Source organism: Otolemur garnettii, unplaced genomic scaffold, assembly GCF_000181295.1.
Source record: "Otolemur garnettii isolate 467f Iridium unplaced genomic scaffold, OtoGar3 scaffold00174, whole genome shotgun sequence".
Classification (NCBI taxonomy): Eukaryota; Metazoa; Chordata; class Mammalia; order Primates; family Galagidae; genus Otolemur; species Otolemur garnettii.
This window is the reverse complement of record NW_003852569.1, coordinates 1,642,463-1,656,829: the sequence shown is the minus strand read 5'-3', so window position 1 is coordinate 1,656,829 and position 14,367 is coordinate 1,642,463. Positions and strand designations below refer to the sequence as shown.

The 14,367-nt window shown below is 46.9% G+C and overlaps 1 protein-coding gene across 1 annotated transcript in view; it reads right to left on the bottom strand.

Annotated features, from left to right (window-relative positions):
* The window catches only part of PI4KB (phosphatidylinositol 4-kinase beta), a 38,165-nt gene that overhangs the window by 19,629 nt on the left and 4,169 nt on the right, over positions 1-14,367 (bottom strand). Inside the window, exons 2-3 of the mRNA XM_012811737.2 lie at positions 9,269-10,205; positions 380-607 (exon numbers count right to left, since the gene is read on the bottom strand). Of these exons, the coding sequence (XP_012667191.1) occupies positions 380-607; positions 9,269-10,177 (1,137 nt within the window). The 5' untranslated portion in view covers positions 10,178-10,205. The remainder of the gene's footprint in view (positions 1-379; positions 608-9,268; positions 10,206-14,367) is intronic.

Below are 14,367 nucleotides of genomic sequence, written 5' to 3'. Positions count from 1 at the left end.
ACAGCAAGAGGCAAGCTGAAAAGACTAGGCTTCTTTGGTGTCAGTTCAGAAAAACAAAGCCCATGCTGGGTGCAGTGGCCCACGCCTATACTCGCAGCTTCTCAGAAGGGATCACTTGAATCCAGGAGTTTTGAGGCCAGCCTAGGTACCACAGTTAAAACCCATCTCTATACCACTCCCTCAAAAGCCCAAGAAGGGGGACACCAGGGCTCTCAAAGTGACAATGACACTGAGATATAGTCATGGTTGACACTCTCATCATGAACTGTGAAGAGAGTCTAGGACTTTGTGAGGACATCCCTGGGCATACACACAAACCCTGGACAATCATGGGAGCAGAGTCATGTTAGAGGTACGGTTTGGGCGACAGCCCACCTACCTTGTCTTTGGAGTTGAGGACAACAGCCTGTGTGTGAGGTACACGAACCACGTGGTGGTCAAAGCCAGCAGTAGGAAGCCAAACTCGGGCAGGGAGCTTATGGTTGAGCAAAGAAAGCTCCGAGATCAGCCGCTGTGTTTTCTGCTCTTTGGTGGGGAGCGTGGCCAGCCGCTTGCCAATCGCCATCAGGGATTTGATGAATTCTCGCTCAGGAGCCAGTCGAACAGGCTACAGAGGATTAGGATAAAACAAAAGATAGTGAAGAAACCATAGAAAAAAGTGGTCCACCCACTTAATCACTCTTGGCCAATAAGGCCAAGGGCATCAGTGTCTGGAGAACTACAGGAAAGAAGCTACCTTTTGGCCCCAGGAGGAGTCCCCAACCCATCCCTGGCAGTGTGAATTGAGAACAGCCAGCACATTCCTTCTCCACAGGCTATTTCTTTTTTTTTTGCCAGGGCTGGGTTTGAACCCACCACCTCTGGTATATGGGGCCTACTCCTTTGAGCCACAGGTGCCACCCCACAGGCTATTTCTTGAGGGGAAGGGGGGGACCATGAGTGCAGGTTAAATGGAACATATCCCTCTTCCTCTGGACTTGAGTTCCTTAAGGACTATCCCAAGGCTTCAGAATAGGCAGAGGGACATCTGGAGGGCCCCAGAGAGCATCACTGTTTACAATTGAAGTTTTGAGCCATCTCAAGAACAGGGATATCCCTCTGCTCATCTGGATCTCTGCCATGGGGCTCTGCCAATGCCCACAAGGCTGGGGATGGGAGCTCCAAGTTAACAGTCCCCCTCCCAAAGAAGGAGGTGCTCTTGACTTAATTATTTCTGTTGCTTCCATGGTATTCCCATCAATCCCATAGTCTCTTACAAGAAGATTCACATGCAGGGATGGGATGAGGATGAGCAGACTTTGTACTAATGAGAAAACAATCAAGAAGAAAAAAGGCAGATGGAGGGAGAGAGGTAGTGGTAAGTGGGTGAAAAAAGTGAAAGCTCCTTTTTTAGACGCTGATGATAGTCCTGAAGGCCTGTCTCTTCTAGTGATTCCTCCTTGGGTCCTCCTCTCCTACCTCTCAGCAACTAGGCTCCCGTATTAGGTCCCTGCTCTGAGTTTGGCTCCTCATGCTGAGCACTTTAGTCATCCCCAGAAAGGGCAAAATCAGTCTGGGGAGTAGGGCGGGGGTGGGGAGAAAGACAGACTTGGCTAGACCTGAGAAGAGCTCTTTTCACAGTTGGGTCCTGTTATTATAAGGGGCATTTTATCCAGATAGCCCTTCCCTCCCCTCAACTCTCCATCTGTGTCTCTTCTGCTAGATAAAAACAGTTATCTCCTTCTTTTATAGAAGCATTTCACTCATTAGGCTTTTCTCCCCATTTCTGTGTGTGTGCCTTGCTTAGTTTCCTGATTGAAAATTTCTACCCTCACTTCCTCCCATCACAAACAAAAGAGCTTCTTTTAAAAACCAGGCAGTATGGCTCGGCGCCTGTGGCTCAAGCGGCTAAGGCGCCAGCCACATACACCTAAGGTGGTGGGTTCGAATCCCCAGCCCGGGCCTGCCAAACAATAATGGCTGCAACCAAAAAATGGCCAGGTGTTGTGGCGGGCGCCTGTAGTCCCAGCTACTTGGGAGGCTGAGGCAGGAGACTCGCTTGAGCCCAGGAATTGGAGGTTGCTGTGAGCGTGATGCCATGGCACTCTACCCAAGGGGACAGCTTGAGGCTCTGTCTCAAAAAACAAAACAAAACAAAACCAGGCAGTACTAGGTACCTCTCTCTCTTTTTTTAACAGAATTTATGTCGCCCTTGGTATAGTGCGGTGGTGTCACAGCTCACAGCAACTTCAAACTCTTGGGCTTAAGCGATTCTCTTGCCTCAGCCTCCTAAGTAGCTGGGACTACAGGCACCCGCCACAATGCCAGACTATTTTTGTTGTTGTTGTTGCAGTTGTCATTTTTTTGTTGTTTAGCTGGCTGGGGCTGGGTTCGAACCCACCAGCCTTAGTGCATGTGCCTGGTGCATGAACCACTGTGCTACAGTGCTGAGCCAAGGTCCGCCTCTTCTTGTGCAACAGAACCAGGTTTCAAAGGAAAAGCTCATCTCTCAGCCTCTAGCCCATGTAAGGTAGCTTGAGGTGCCACACCAGTAATGACATAGGGCTATCTAAATCAGGCAGGAATGTGTCAGGGGACAGGGCTGAAAACAGATAAAGGAAAACAATAGAATTGGGCACTTCTAAGGTCCTTGGAACTAACCTGAGGGCCTAATAGAAAAAGAGAAAGAAAAGGAAATTTGAAGACTCACTTCTTCCTTCATCTTGATTCCCTAATCCAGGGGTTCTCAACCTTCTTAACACTGGGATGTATTTTCATTGTTACAAAGGGGTCGCAACCCACAGTTTGAGAACCGCTGCAATCCATCTACTCAGGTGGCAAATGGTCACTGTCTCAAGGACCATCCACCCCAACCAATTCCTATTCATTTCAGATTAGAAAAGACAAAATTCCTTTTCATCCTCAAATTATCATTTGGCCTAGGGGCCCCTAGGTTAATTGAGTATGCTGGAAATGTGATCCCAGGCCTCAAGGAAGAGGCCCTTGTGACACAGGAGGAGATAGGAATCATGATTGAAAGAGGATTAGCACGGAACATAGGAAACTTATTAGATAGATAAATCAAAAATAAAATGTAAAAAGTCATCCAAACTCCCAGAGTGTCCTGCATTTCCTCTCACGTCTTTACCCAGCAACAAGGGCCTAAACTCTGTGGGACAGAGGGTCAGAAGTTAGTCCAGAGGGAACAAGGAAGGAGGATGGGGGATTAAGGAACATCCTGGGCAGTGACCTAGGAAAAGGGGAGAACTCACACCTGGAAACAATGAGGTTGAAGTTAAAAAAGAAAACCAGTTGTGGGGAGGCAAAACTTCCCTTCAGGCAGAGGAAGTCCTGTTTGCTTTTGGAGTCAGCTCACCAGTACAGGGCCTATCATTTAGAAGACTCTAAATAAATACTGGATAATCTGATGGCAGAAGCCATAAGGAAAGAGTCTTGGGTGGGAGAAACAGGATCCTGGGGGTTTCTGCCAGGCAGTTCTTGGCTCCAATTCAGGAGTGAACTCTACCTCTCTCCCAGCTGCATGCTCCAGAGACCCAGGAGCTGAGGGCTGAGTAGTAGCACTGCATCCCAACTGTCTAAGTATCCCTAAGTACTGAGCAGGGAATGGAGGAAGTCAGGGGACTCCTTCAGATCTGGGAAGCCTGGGAGGGAAGAGCTGATCTCCCAGGGAGAAAAAGAGGCCTTTTAACTTCAGCCTTGGCTTGCGGGGCTCAGAAGATCTGGGGACGGAGAGGAAATGCAGCCATAGGGGGAGCCTGCCACCCAGCCCCAGCCTGGCCCCACTTACGGAACTGAATGAATTATCAATACTCTCGGTGCTGGAGGAGAGCTCCTGGGAAAGGGCCAGAGGGCAAGGGGAGGAGAAGGGAGCAGGGAGGGAGGGGAGAGAGAGAAAGGCAAAGAATTTAGCTCCAATTTAGATCATAACTGCTTATCTTGCGAAGCTCTACCTTTCTGCTTTAATATAAGAAAGTCAACCCAGAAATGCCACTTGCTAGACACTTGTGGGAGATGGTGGAAGGCCAGCTCAGACCTCGAGATTAGAAGGGTTGAAGAGACAAAATACTCTGCCTCTCACTTTAATTCCCTTCTAATATCACTTGAATGAATCTTCCTTCTAGGATAAAACCCTAAGGCTGGGTCCGCTGGGCAGTAGCTCCGCACTGCCAAGCTTCCCTGCTTTCTCTTCACTCACCCACATTCTCAACTAGATCCTCTTACATGAGGACCACCACAAAGGGACTGAATTTAACAAGCTGCATAATCCCCATATTAGAAACCCCATGTTCCTACAGCTTCTTGGTACTCTCAGTAGCAGGTGTACTTCTTCTCTTATCAGCCTCACTGTGCCCATCTCAACCTTGAACCTGTGTGACAAAGGGCATCCCAGATCTATGAACCTGCAATCTCTGGGCTGGATGCTGATAGGAATAAAGGAGAAATCAATCTCATATCTATCAACTCCCCTTAGGCTTCCTATCAGGCTATGCCACATGACACTTAACATATAGGGTGAACGTAAAGTTTGTGTGCTGTTTACTATGTTAAACTATTTTAAATTGCACTGAAACTTTATGGCCATTCTATACTACAATTTTTTTTTCTGGAGATAAGGTCTTGCTCTGTCACCCAGGCTGAAGTGCACAGGCAAAATCATCAATATATTACAATTTTTTGACATAAATTTGGATCCTAGCTAAATCCATCTGAGAACAGTGACTAGCTGGACAGCAGCTGTCGCAGGCCAGAGGATTTATCTAAATATCACCCCATTCCTGTGTCTTTCCGGTGTCTGCGCAAGACAGAGGAAAGAGACTGTGGTCAAATTTATGTAGCTCTGCAGCAGGGCTCATGCGCAGGTGATTATTTCCCAGCAGTATCTACCATGGCAGGGAGCAAGGGCAGCATGTGTGCACACACAAGCAGGATTTGGGGGCCTGGACTTCAGAGACAGTTGTGAGAGCTCCCAGGGCAGGAAGGCAGCCTCTTATACTCAGGAACCAGTATTTCAAATGTCCACTTATTCAATTCCATGGTTCTACAGGCAGATCCTTCCTTAAGGAACACAGGGAGAAGAGTGCTTTGAGAAGCCACACTGGGTAACACTCCCCTAAGGCAACTATTCCATCCTAGGAAGAAGTGGGATGGAGAATTAAGGCAGAAAGGATGCCAGAGTATATTTTGACTTAGTGGTTCAATTTTTACCCATGAGCTGGTTGGGAAAGGAACAGCAGGACCAGGGCTCCATGAGGCAATGCTTTTGCTAATTCTCTCTCACACAGGTCCCATCTGACTCACTAACAGCCTTGGAGGAAGAGCAGTACATCATGACCTGCTCCTCTCCTCCTACTCCCTGGGCTAGAGTCACTCACTGAGTCAGCTCCAAGAAGTACAGCCAAGGCCAAGAAGCTGACATCACACCACATGAGGCTGGAAGGCCCACTTGGGCTTCAGTGACACACAGCTGATTATCTCTGTACAAAGGTTGCCATCCTAAAAAGACAAAGCTGATCCACTGAGAGTGTCATTACATGGGGCAGGGTGTGGGGACAAGGTAGTACCTAAATTCACTCTCTACTTTCTGCACCCTCACTCTATGTGCAAATATTTATCATTTGGTTACAAATGGGAAAAACTGCCTGAGCAGAGTTCAGCACTCCCTGGCCAGGCTGATAAAATTGCTTTGAAAAGGCACACTTCACAGGACAATGGTGGGAGATGGGAGAAATCAGTACTAGAGCCCTCTGAGATGGGGGCTGTGTGTGTAAATGATTCCTCATAGAAAGAAATAGAACCCTCGGTGAGATCTGGGTAGAAGAGGGCTCTGCAGGGAGATCCCAGGCAGGAGGAGAACTGTGTAAGCAGCCCCTGGTCCTCTTCCTCTTAAGTCCTCACCTCATACTCTGAGGGTGCTCTTCTACCAGTGGTAGAAATATAGGGATTAAACTCAGAACCCAAAAGGCAATAGATTGGGAGAAGAGTGTCAGGGCCCCTCCTAGAGGTTCGCCTTCTATAGTATCTCTGCTTAGGCCTAGAAAATTATGTGTATGATTTTATTAATTTATCTTATTTATTATTATTTTTTATTTGCAGTTAATTTTTTATTTTTTTTAATTTTATTTTTAATTAATTTTATTTTTAATTTTTTATTTCTTATTTTTTTTTGCAGTTTTTGGCCAGGGCTGGGTTTGAACCCGCTACCTCCAGCATATGGGACAGGCACCCTACCCCTTTGAGCCATAGGCGCCGCCCATTATTTTTTATTTTTTGAGACAAAGTCTCACTTTGTCACCCCGGTAGAGTGCTGTAGCATCATAGCTCACAGCAATCTCAAACTCCTGGGCTTAAGCATTTCTCTTGCCTTAGCCTCTCAAGTAGTTGTAGGCGCCCGCCACAATACCTGGCTATTTTTTTTTTTGGACATGAGGTATCGCCCTGGCTCAGGCTGGTCTCGAACCTGTGAGCTCAGTCAATCCACCCACCTTGGCCTCCCAAGTGCTGGGATTATAGGTGTGAGCCACCAAGCCTGGCATATGCCTCATTTTAGTAAAGTGTACTTCCTGCTTATGGCAGCCAATAACTTTTTTTTTTTTTTTTTTGAGACAGAGCCTCAAGCTGTCCCCCTGGGTAGAGTGCCGTGGCATTACAGCTCACAGCAACCTCCAACTCCTGGGCTCAAGCGAGTCTCCTGCCTCCGCCTCCCAAGTAGCTGGGACCACAGGTGTCCGCCACAACACCCGGCTATTTTTTGGTTGCAGCCATCATTGTTGTTTGGCGGGTCTGGGCTGGGGATTTGAACCCGCCACCTTAGGTGTAGGTGGCTGGCGCCTTAGCCAGTTGAGCTATAGGCGCTGAGCCGGCAGCCAATAACTTTTTAAGAGAGTCACAGTTATAAACAGCTCCCTAGAAATGGGGGTTTTCATTTACCTTAAAAGTTTCTAGAGAGAATGATGGCATTTCATCTTCCATCCTCCATTACCTGGAACACACAGCTGTGCTCACTGTATGAGGTTAATAACTTTGCTGAGTGAATAAATGTTGCACCACAGGGGACAGGCAGGAATAGAAAGAAAACCAATTTCCTTGGTATTTGGAGGACAAAGGCCTTGATAGCCATATCTTCAAAACGCCAAAGGGGTTGGGAGAGATCCCTGTGTTAAAGACTTCCAATGCTTAGAAACCTACTGATAGTCTATCACTTCTCTCCCTCATCCTTGCTCTCCCATATTTTGAGGAGCCACAGTGGATTCAGGTGTCTCTACTAGCATCGGATAACCTAAAAGTGCCTAAGGATGCAGTATCTCCTTCCTTTCCTGGATCTAATGACATAAGATATGGAGTCAGGTTGAGGAGAATGGCAGCTAGAGAACTCACCCTAGATGATATAAGCATTCACAGAACTCCTGACTCAGTGCTGGTGGGAGGAGGAGGTAGATGTGAAGAAGAGAGAGCAAGGCTCTGCGTAAAATAAAGAAAGCCCTTGAAGCCTCAACTTTTCTGGTCCTAAGATGTTTGTAAAACAGGTACAGAGAAAAGCCAAGCCTGACAAGAGGGACCAAGGAGCTCACTCCCACCTGCTTACACTCAAATGCTCACACTCATCTTGGGGTTTGACCCCAAGACAAGACACCTCTCAAATTCTTCATGGCCTCAGTCATGCCAGACTCTGAAAGACTCTTCTTGATCTGCAACAACCACCCTTTATGAGCCTGGGCTTCCCTGCTAAACTCAACCAGAAGTGAAAATGATCTATTCCAGTTCTAAGAACCTGGGCTTTGCCTGTGCATGGATATGGAAGCTCAGATGGTCACAGCCTGGACTTTTCTTCCCCAAGTAGCCTTTGAAAGTTGGGAACTGGAGGAAGTAGATGTTGAGACATCACCAAAGCAGCTCAGCTGAATGATTACAAGCACCAGCTGTGGACTGGGACAAATCGTCTAATCTCTCCTAAGTCTCAGTTTCCCCACTGGTAAAATACACCTCTTAGGGTTGTTGTGGGGATTAAATGTAAAGTACCTGGCATGATGCCTGACACACAGTAAGTACTCAATAAATGTTAGTACTTTTAGTTTTACATTTAATAAACTATCCTTTAACAGAACACCAAATTTCCAGAGAGAGCCAGCTCCCAGTTCTGTAGTCTTCTCTCCCTTCTGCCTTTTCCCTTCCCTACTCACTGTGACCTCCCTCTACTTTAAAAGAAGTTTTGTTGTATCAAAAATGTGGGTGAATTATGGGCCCCCAAAGAAGAGGAGGCCAGGACCACAGCTAATACACATTTTCCAACAAGTGTAAATTCCTCATTTTTTTCTCCCTTCTCTTCTAGGCTGGGCTGGCAGCCAGGATGGGAGCCCGGCCAGTGGTGAGTCAGAGGGGAGGGCTGGGGCATTATTGTCTGGTTGGGACACCAGGTCACCAACACTTGGTTGCACACTGGGGAACTTTTCCAGCTATCTGTCCAGATGGGGAGCAGTGGGGCTGGGGGATATAACCTACTGATGTGCTTGTCTCCTCCCTGCTATTTCCTAAATGGATATCCCCAACTGCTGCTGTAGCTTCCTCTTCTTCCCAGCCTCCAGGTCCTTGACTAGGCACTAGATTTGCTTCGTACTAAGACTGCTTCTCTCTTCCCTTTGTGCTTCTTCCAAATGATATGGGAGAAATAATCATCAAGGCAATCTTTCCTGCAAAGGCACGCAGGCAAGAGGGCATTATGCGGATACTTCAGGGATGAATGAACTTTACCCTTAGATCAACAAAAGGCAAGACCTCTAGGGGGTAGGGGAGCAGGACTATGAGGAACAGTGCCAGAGAATGAAGCTGATGTTCTAATGTCCCCTGCCCCAGCATGCACAAAGATGGCAGCCCCTTCTCCTTTCCCAAGGTAGTTGTTCCGAAGGCTCTGGTAGCTATCCCGGGTCTCAAATGCGGGGGCAAGGGGAGGAGAACTCTGCACAATTCTAAATAGGCAGTTAATGGAATGGCAGTGGTTTAATAAAAATGACTTTGAATAGAGGCGGGCAAATCAGCCCTGCCATATGACTGGAGGCAAGTCACTTTATCTCTGGCTCTGAGTGCTTCCTCTGTAAAATGAGGCAGTTGGAATACATGAATTCTAAGGTGTTTTTCCATTCTAACATTCCATGCTTTTATCAGTGAAATGAAACAGAGGGAAGGACAGAAAGGACAGAGTAACTCTATAATAAAGACATCCTGTCTCTGTGTGGCCCTCTGCTACCTGCCTCTCTGTCCCTCCCCAGAATTTTACCTCATCCTCATTCTCCACTTTAGGGTTGCTGGCTGTTCGTTTCAGGTTGCTGCTGAGACTTATGCTGGCGGTGGCATCTGACTTAGACCGCTGGTGAGTCCTTTTAGAGGGAGACAGTCCTGTGTCAGGGGCTGGGCTCAAGGAAGGCAGCTCCCTCTTTCGGTGGGCTGGCTTTAACTCATCTGAGAGGATCAGCTTCCGCAGCTTGGTCCCACGGGAGTGTCGTTGAGTGGAAATGTGCATGTCTGAAGAGTAGGCCCCAAGCAACAGGGCACACTGGAGAGAAAAGTTAATGCTCTGGCGGCAGCGGTGGACTATGTAGGGCTTAATGGCATCACCCACATCCTCATCCATGTGGATATACATGTTAAGCAGCTGGGGCAGATAGAAGTCCACATCTTCATTGCGAAAGCAGAAAAGCCGGTTGCCGATGTAGGCTTGCACTCCAGGCTCCTTAGAGTTATACAGGTATGACATGGCCATGGAGATGTCAAATAGTTTTGATTCAAACAGCCTCAATAGCCATGACTGTTTAGCTGAGTTATTCTGCCGCTGCCTTCTTGCTCCTTTGGCTGTGCCTACGGCCACAGTGGCTCCCATCTCGTCTTCCTCCTCCCTGATCCGAGAAGGTGGATCATCTAGGCAACGGATCTCATTGTCCACACCATCCCCATTGACCAACTCCAGTGGGGAGTTTCTGCTAGAGATGGCTACGCCTCCATGCAAAAGCTTGACTTTCTCCAGCACCTCCTGGCAAGCCTTCTGGGCTACCTCAGGGTCAATCACTGATAGTTCCCCGACCCCCTCCGTGATGACACTTAGCAAAGAGCCCCCGTTACTCCCTGCTGGGCCAGGAGTGGACTCAGAAGTTGGCTTCAAGGGGGTAGGCTCCACTACTGTGTCTCCCATGGCCACAGCCAGATTTCAAGCTTCCAAGCTACAGGAGGAAGGAGGAAGAAAGGAACAAAAAAGGAGATACATACACACACTGGTTAGTGGTGCTATCCTCAGGTCTTCCCTTAACCATGAAACCTTCCCAGGCACCTCTTTTTGTCTTCCTGGACTCCTTCAAAATAAGATGAAAAGTCATCTCCCAGGAAGCTTCCCTGACTACCTCTACATCTTGTTACTACATTTCTTTTGATCTCTTCTGCACTACTCAGCTTAGCCTCTATTCTTAGTTTATTTATACGCAATGTTGCTTTATATGTGTTATGATATATAGGTTTACAAGCTCTTCAGGTAGACTAGGGAGCAGTTCAGTCTTACTCCCTTATCCCTAACTCTTCAAATACTTTTCTATCCTCTTGCTCTTCCTGTCTCTCTTTAAATGCCTGTCATAACCTTTTCTATAACCTTCACCAAATTTGAGCAAAAATGATCAAAAGGTGTGAAGAAGAATGCAGGTAATCCTTTGACCTTGGTGACCCTGGGTGCATATACTGTGGGTAGGTGAAAGAAGGAGGCCTATAGATTCTCTAGTCACTCTAGGAGGCCATTTTCTACCACCCTTCCAGTACCTCTTCTCACACCTCTGAAATGTCAAAGAGTCAAGGTTACTTTGATCTGCCAATATCATATAGCCATCTCCCTGCCTCTCAGCAGTCACCACCAAGTTTTGCAGAAAGTCGGATGGGGAACTCTTCTGTTTTCACAGATCACCAAAAAAAGTGACCTCAGTTGCTTTCTCCCAACTGTGTCAAGTAAGTTCATCCCTGAATATCCCTGAATGCAGCTTGAGCTTGGTATTAGAAAGGTGGCAACTCTTTCCCTCTGCTGTTTCCCAGATTAGGCCATATCCTCTAAGCAGTAGAACCAGCATGGCCACCTATGTGATCTGTCTCTGCTCACAACTATGGGTTGCACAGGAATAATAATAAGGAAGCTTTAATCATTGCCTACCACACCTTGGTAGGGCACTCTCATCAGAGGATCACTGTAATTCAGCTGGAACCACTACCTTTTATGTCTGCTTAAAGACTCACATGATAGTCTTAATCATACTATACAACCAACTCTTTTTCTCAATCTCTGTATGCTTGGCACATCTTTCACTTTTCCTCTAATCCAGAAACTTCCAAGTCACTAAAAGTTTCTGAAAATCCACTTTTAAAAACTTTCAAAGGAAATAAAGTTCAGACATTCTCCTACCCACAACATCTCAAAACTTTATTAGGAAATTTAGCAGATGCCTAGTTCAGTTAATTACAATTGGGATTATTACTGGCACAAGGAAGTCAGGTAAGGATATTCTCACTTCTGTTGTCCATCCCACAGACAAAAGAGGAACTCCAGGGCTCAGCTGAGAACCCCACATTACAGTATTCAGAGGATTTCACCACTAAACAGACTTCCCCATCTAGCAGCCAATATTCCTGAAGGAACCAGACAATGGCAAGAGATGCAAGAAAGCCAGACTCATCTCTGATATAAGCAGCTCTGCCACTAGAAACTACCAGACTGGAGCTGGGCCTCCCTGTTGGCCTCTCAGGGACTTGGGGAGAGCTTGGATCTGAAGCAAGTCATGGAGAAAAGGAGGTATTCAAAGGAATAAGGTTAGATTGTTTTGACAACTTATACAACAGAAAGAAATTCTCCAAAACCTAAATCCAGATATGGTCTTTAATATCAATTTAATCATTTTTGAATGCAAAGAAAATATATCTTCAAGGGTAGCCATTCTAAAGAAAGTAAAAGGACTGGGCGGCGCCTGCGGCTCAGTGGTAGGGTGCTGGCCCCATATACCAAGGGTTGCAGGTTCGAACCTGGCCCCAGCCAAATTGCAACAAAAAATAGCCAGGCTTTATGGCAGGCACCTGTAGTCCCAGCTACTCAGGAGGCTGAGGCAAGAGAATCGCCTAAGCCCAGGAGTTGGAGGTTGCTGTGAACTGTGACACCATGGCACTCTACCAAAGGCGACAAAGTGAGACTCTGTCTCTAAAAAAAAAAAAAAAAAAGAAAGAAAAAGAAAATGAAAGGACTACAAAAGAAAAAGGAGGAATGAGTCCTGGGTTCACCACCCTTCCCCTTGTAAGTCAGAGAAATAAGAAAATAAATGACATAAGAGAATTCAAACCTTTAATGTCAAATGGTTCCTTTGGCCTTCAAGGATAATCAAACAACTGAGGCGCCATGCTTCAACCTGGAGCCTAAACTCTCTTTCCAGACAGACTGGAGGGGAAATAGAAGAGGCCTCTCCTGCCCCACCCTAGCAGCTCGCCTCCAGCAAAGTAGGGAATCCTGTCTAAGCATGAAGGGTTATTACAGGTCAGGGCAGAGCAGCAGCTGGAGAAGACAGACAAGGTGTACACACACGTGTGTATGACTGAGCAGTTAAATACATGTCTGCAGAGCACTCTGTGGGGAGGGGATACTACCACTTAACACTGGCTTCTCACTTCTCATCACCTCAAAAGATTGTAGGCAAATAACCTTCTACCAGCCTCTATTAAAGGACTTATTAGGGGGCTGGACACAGTGGCTTACGCCCGTAATCCCAGCACTCTGGAAGGCCGAGGCGGGCAGAACACCTGAGCTGAGCTTAGTTCAAGATCAGCCTGAGCAAAAGTGAGACCCCATCTCTAAAAATAGCCAGGTGTTGTAGCAAGCACCTGTAATCCCAGCTACTCAAGAGGCTAAGGCAAGAGAATCACTTGAGCCCAGGAGTCTGAGGTTACTGTGAGTTATAACACCACAGCACTCTACCAGGTGTAACAAAGTGAGACGGTCTCACAGAAAAATAAATAGGGCCTGTGAGGTGGCTCACGCCTGTAATCCTCCCACTCTGGCAGGCTGAGGCAGGTGGATTGCTTAAGCTCAGGAGCTCGAAAACAGCCTGAGCAATGTGTGAGACCCCTATCTCTCCTAAAAATAGAAAAACTTGGCTCAGGTGGCACCTGTGGCCCAATGAGTAAGGCGCCGACCCCATATATCGAGGGTGGTGGGTTCAAACCCAACCCCAGCCAAACTGCAACAAAAAAATAGCTAGGTGTTGTGACGGGTGCCTGTAATCCCAGCTACTCGGGAGGCTGAGGCAAGAGAATCACCTAAGCTCAAGAGCTGGAGGTTGCTGTAAGCTGTGACACCATGGCACTCTACCTAGGATGAGACTAAGTGAGACTCTGTCTCTAAAATAAATAAATAAAAACTTGGCTTGGCGCCCACAGCACAGTGGTTATAGCACCAGCCACATACACTGAGGCTGGCAGGTTCGAACCTGGCCCAGGCCAGCTAAACAACAATGACAACTGCAACAAAAAAATATTCAGGTGTTTTGGTGGGTGCCTGTAGTACCAGCTACTTGGGAGCTGAGGCAAGAGAATTGCTTAAGTCCAAGAGTTTGAGGTCCCTGTGAGCCATGACACCATGGCACTCTGCTGAGGGTAACATGATGAGACTGTCTCAAAAAGAAAAAAAAAAAAGAAAAGAAAAGAAAAACTAAGGCAAGAGGATTGTTTGAGCCCAAGAGTTGGAGGTTGCTGTGAGCTATGATGCCATGACACTCTACGCAGGGTGACAGCTTGAGACTGTCTCAAAAAATAAATAAATAATAAAATAAAAAATAAATAAAGGACTTATTGGACTCATCTCTACTAGGACAGAATGGTAAAGAACTCCAAATCAATCCCCAGTTAATCAACATTCCCTTTCTCAAATCTTTCTCCATGGATTAGATATATATGGACTGGTTCAGACCAAGCCTGATGCTGATGTTTTTATCTGTTTTTCTATTTTCATGGAATGTCCTTTAAGGGACCATCTGCCTCCAAGCAGACAGGAAGGCAGGCTCAACATTCCTCCTTCTTTAAAAGAATCCTTTACTCCTCTACCCTTTTTCCACCTCTCATGATCCTTTGAGATGGATATATGAGAGGTGGGGCAAGAGAGCCAATATCTTCACCCTGCAAAGTAGGTTATGAGAGCTTGTTAAAAGTTAATGGTGGCTCAAGCGGCTAAGGCGCCAGCCACATACACCTAAGGTGGCGGGTTTGAATCCAGCCCGGGCCCGCCAAACAACAATAATGGCTACAACCAAAAAATAGCCAGGCGTTGTGGCGGGCGCCTGTGGTCCCAGCTACTTGGGAGGCTGAGGCACGAGA